Below are 5,147 nucleotides of genomic sequence, written 5' to 3' on the forward strand. Positions count from 1 at the left end.
CAGCAAGTGCTACTGTCAATCACTGCAAGCCAGCCCAGAGGAAATGCAATTGTGATAACTGAGTGGTTTTAGTGCCTATAAAGGAAGTGAGTAGTTTAGCTTTCTTGCTCCGTGGAGAGGGGATTATTACTGTGCCATTTTAATGTCAAGTCCTGGAGCACATGCATAGTTTGTGCACAAAAATGGGGCGATGTTTTCCCTTTTAACATAGGGCCAAATCAACCCACCCATATTAACTTTTCATGACAGAATGTCTAAAAAGGGCCACACCATCCTTAAATTGTTTTGGACTTAATTTGGTGTTGTCATGCAATTAGGTTTCACAAAATTGGCTTCTGGACTGACAGCTTCTATTGTTACAGCATATGGCAATCAGAGAGCAGCTTGTGGCAGATGTGATGTTTATTCACCATTTGCTAGTTTTAGATTTAATGATGTCATTCTAATCAAAGCAAATGTTAGATGTGTTTGACATCTAAGGAGTTTTGCAGCCCCCCCATCATGTTTAAGCCACTTCTATCAAGTGGAAACACGTCAGCTCTGAATGCATCTAAGTCATATTTAAGAATCAATGATGCAATTTACTGGAGGTCTGTATTCCAAAAATCCATGTTTCTAACATGCATTGTGCTCCTCCAGCAGACTACAAAGACCTGCTATTACAATAAGTAAGCTCATTAGGCATGCGACTCCTTCGTCTTGCAAGCTGTTGCGATAAGCAGCTGTTACAAGAGGGTAAAGGTTGAATTATCAACTTGGACAGCACAGCACTTCATTCAGCCAGCCCAGCAAAGTATTTGAGCAATAACTCCATTACTGTGAAGCCGATCTTCGACTACAGCACACAAGCAAAACATCAGCAGTATTTAAGTGACATGCTTCCCCACACCCAGCAAGCAAGACACTCCCAGAAATTAATTGTCAAAAATTTATTATGAAAGCTTCAATAGCAGCAAATATTTCAATAAAAGTTATTGCAGTATTAAAACAGATCTGCAGAGTGACCCAAGAGGCCTGTTGAAGTCTGTCTGCTTTGGAATATCTGCATTTGTCTTAGTAAGCAATCCCCAATACTCCATAAATATTGATACTTTCTGGTGTGTTTTGCAGACAGCACCAACAGTTCCTAGTTACAGTACTCTATCCAGTCCTTCTGGAAAGTTTTGGCCCACTTCCCTCAACTTTCCCTCTCCCTTCTGAAACAGCTCCACATAGCCAAACTTGCAATACTTCTTTCAGTTCCATGGTATGTCAGCCTCTCCACGGTTGCAGCCTACTGAGGCTCACTGGTGAGATGAGCTGTTTTCCTCTTTCTTCTCTGTAAGAGCCCACTGCATGCCAGTCTGAGGCACTTTAATCCAGTCTCTTGACCAGGCTAATCCATGGAATCAGCAGCTTGTTGCACATTTTGGTGAACGCACAGCACGTTGAGAATGCAACAAAGGTTTCAGCCTCCCCGGTGCACCAGGTGACCATCACTCAGGCAGGGTGATAGTTGGCACCCAGTCATTGACATTTCTGCTCTCTTCGCAAAACAAATTCAGCTTCTCCAGAGCTGGATCCTTCCAGCCTTCTTCATTCGGGTTCTGCAGAAAAGAAAAAAGTTGCACACCGTGAGTGCTGCCCGTCAGCTGAGGTCATCGTAACATTTACAGAAGCATTAGCTTAGGGCTGGAAGCACTTCCAGACAGTTTCTGTCCTGACACAGACAAGACAGGAAGCAGAGATGCTGCCCTTGCGGACAGCGGAGGAAATCCAGTTACGAGAAGTTCTGCCTCCTCCTCCTCCTACCACTCAGCTGACTCGCTGCGTGCCAAGCGCTCTGTCTGTGCCCGGCAGAGGACTCGACCACCCGCAGCGGAGCAGGGGCCGCGCCGGGCAGAGCCGCGGGACACCCACCGTGATGAGGATGCAGTGCAGATCGCGCGGCTCGCCGGAGTCCTCGCTGGGCCCCACGATGGCCGCCAGCTTAGCCACGTCGTTCACCCGCACGATGTCGATGTCGTTCTCGCAGCAGAAGGCTTGGATCAGAGTGAAGTGGATCTGCAGCGCGATGTCCCCCTCGTCCTCCTGGTCCGCAGCCAGCACACAGAACGCGACGTTGTCGGGGTCGCTGCGAGAGGGGAGCAGCCCGGTGAGCGCCGCGGTCGGCACCGGCCGCCCCGCAGCCCCGCCGGGCTGCCTTGCACACTGCCCTGCCCCCGCCGCCGTACTCACACATTCATCAGCTTGGCCGACTCGTAGACGCCGGCGGTGAGGCAGCCGCGGCGCTGCGCCGACACCAGCAGCTCGTGGAGGGCCGTGCCGGCGCCCTGCATCCTGCGGGCCGAGAGAGACACCGGGTCAGCGCGGCGCCGCCGCCACCGCCGCCCCGAAACCGCCCGCTACCCTCTCGCCTCGGCTCCCCAGCGCCCACCCGCACGTACCAGTCGTGCCCCGCAGGCATGGGCTGCTGGCCGTGGATCTCCTCCAGAGTCATAGCAGATAGTCCGCACGGCCCCGCGCCTCCCTCAGCTGTGGCTCCGCGCACGCCGTGAGCGCTCTGAGGCGGCAGCCGGCCGGCGTGCGCTACTTATAGGCCTCGCGGGCGCCTCCCGGCCTCCCATTGGCCGGCGGGGGAGAAAGGGGCGGCTTTATTATGCTAATCGGCGCGCGCCGGAGAGGAAGATCGGGGCGGGGGGGGGGGAAAAGAGTGGCTCGTGCCGGGAGACCACGTGGGGCGCGCGGGCACGCGCCGGCCCGGACAGACAGACAGACAGACAGACAGCGGAGCCGGCCCGGACAGACAGACAGCGGAGCCGGGCCGGACAGACAGACAGACAGCGGAGCCGGGCCGGCCCGGACAGACAGACAGCGGAGCCGGCCCGGCCCGGACAGACAGACAGCGGAGCCGGGCCGGCCCGGACAGACAGACAGCGGAGCCGGCCCGGACAGGACAGACAGACAGACAGCGGAGCCGGCCCGGACAGACAGACAGACAGACAGCGGAGCCGGCCCAGACAGACAGACAGACAGACAGCGGAGCCGGCCCGGACAGACAGACAGACAGCGGAGCCGGCCCAGACAGCCCGAACCAGCGGTGCCAGCGATACCGGCGGTGCCGGCAGTGCCAGCGGTTTGCCTGCAGGCGTGGCCGCTCCCTGCACGCCGGTCGCCCGTAGGCACTGGCAAGTAATAGGGCGATTTGTGTCCAAGACTTGGAAGGAAAATCTGTACAGTGCAGGGGAAATAAAATTAAAAAAAAAAATTAAAATAAACAAGAGATTTTATGAATATGGTTTCTGCAAGGGTGTACGCCGCGAAGGGCCAGCCCCTGTAACCAGGGCTAAGGGCAGCGCTCTAGAGGTCCTGGGCTGCGCTGGGCAGGCAGCTGGTGATGCTCAGCAGTGGCTCGGGCTGCAGGAAATCCCCGCCGCGCCCTGGTCTGTATGAGCAGGAGCACGGCCAGCCGGCCGAGGCAGGTGATAATCCCCCTCTGCTCAGCACTCCGGGACGCAGCAATGTGGTCTGTCCGGTTTGGGCACCCCCGGCCGGGGAAACACGCCGATAAACCGGAGTGCAGATGAGGGCACCGAGGTGTCCAAAGCTGTGCAGGCTGAGGGACCAGGGCCAGCTCAGCCTGAGGAAGGCAAAGTTTGGGTGGCAAACTGCAGAGCCCAAAACCCGTCGAGTGATCATTTGGAAGATAACACCGGGGTCTTCACAGCAATGTTTAGTGGAGCAGGAGACAATGAGCGGAGTGTAATCAAGACGCTCAGATGGGATGTAAGAAAAATCCTTTCTCCCTGAGAACAGTCAAGCAGCAGAGCAGGCTTCCTGTCCAGGGAGGCTGTGTAGATTTCATCCTTGCAGGATTGCCCCCATGCAGACCTGTTCTGAGGTCACTGGTAACCCTTCTGCAGGCTGTGCTGGTCTATGATCCTGGGAGAGGAGGGTGGTGTGAGCAAACAGAGCATTTTTTTTTTTTTTTTCAGTCGGGTTTTATTAAAAATAGCTGTAATTTGGACAGTGTTCATAATTAATTCAGAGTGAAACGAGTGTGATTGCTGAACTCAGATTTGAACCTGTTTGTCAGCAAACCAAGCAAGAAAAAACCATATTTTCCCGCTGTGAATGAGCAACAGACAATGTTAAAAGGCAAATCACATTTCACGTCCCTTCAGCATCTGACACGCTTAAGCTTACAGCACTTGTCTGCACCGAGTCACCGGTTCAGAGCAGCGCCGTGCGGTCCCACAGAGGCTGTGCGGAGCCTCCTTGGGATAACCTGTGCTACTGCGACCTAACTTGTCATCCTTGCTGCTCTCTAGCTTGCAGCCACACCCATCCGAAAGTGTTGAAACACAGGGGTGTCCTTTCCAAGACTTCACCGGGAGTCCTGGATGAAGCACGTCTTATCTGTGACTGAATATGCTATACTCTGCTCAGTTTCAGTCTCTTTGAGCATCACAATTTCCAAAATGCCTCTCAAAGAGAGCCACTTTAATGAGCTGCTGTGTTTCTACTTCCAGTTGTTTCTAGAGACCCTGGTGACACGAGAGGTGACAGCATTCAACCTGGCAGTAATCACTTAGTGAGTTGCCATTTTAAGCTAGTGACAACATAGGCATGATGTCTGCCAGACACATCCAGCCTCTCTAAGAACATTTCTCTGATGTCTACAGAGCTGTCAGTACTGGGAAGAAAACTCTTCATTGTAAACACCAGTCCTCGAGCCTCGCAATCTTTTTTACCCTACTAACGTGCAAAGACTTGGAAACCAAACCAGTGACTTGTCAGTCTGAATTTGAGTGAGAAGGGCATAAATTTTTACTTTGCCTTCTCTAAAAAAGATGTGAGAAGTCTCCAGAAAATTATCTCCTGGCCTGTATTCAGGCAAGTGCAATTGTCTCCACTTGCTGGAATTAGCATAGTATACATAGCATGTACAGTTTGTTCTCAAAAGATAAAAACCTTTCATACATCTGCTTCTTTCTTTTTCCTGGTTTGCTTGTTGTTTTTTTGTTTGTTTTTTTTTCCTCTAAGTATATAAATGGGGATGAATGCAGAAGAGTAGCTTGAATGGTAAGACACATTAAGTGGTATGTCTCAGATATATTCAAGGGCCTATTTCTGATGAAATAGGTGGAAAACCCAGAACTGACTCA

The 5,147-nt window shown here is 52.6% G+C and overlaps 1 protein-coding gene across 1 annotated transcript; it reads right to left on the bottom strand.

Annotated features, from left to right (window-relative positions):
* Positions 1-384: 384 nt before the first annotated feature.
* On the bottom strand, positions 385-2,528 carry GADD45G (growth arrest and DNA damage inducible gamma). Its single transcript, XM_021530433.2, has 4 exons — positions 2,427-2,528; positions 2,218-2,319; positions 1,900-2,113; positions 385-1,586 (listed from the first exon to the last, which is right to left on the bottom strand). Exons 1-4 carry the CDS (start codon positions 2,477-2,479, stop codon positions 1,476-1,478), a joined length of 480 nt encoding a protein of 159 aa, XP_021386108.1. The 5' UTR covers positions 2,480-2,528; the 3' UTR covers positions 385-1,475.
* Between the last annotated feature and the right edge of the window lie 2,619 nt (positions 2,529-5,147).

The sequence above is a fragment of the Lonchura striata genome, chromosome Z, assembly GCF_046129695.1.
Source record: "Lonchura striata isolate bLonStr1 chromosome Z, bLonStr1.mat, whole genome shotgun sequence".
Lineage (NCBI taxonomy): Eukaryota > Metazoa > Chordata > Aves > Passeriformes > Estrildidae > Lonchura > Lonchura striata.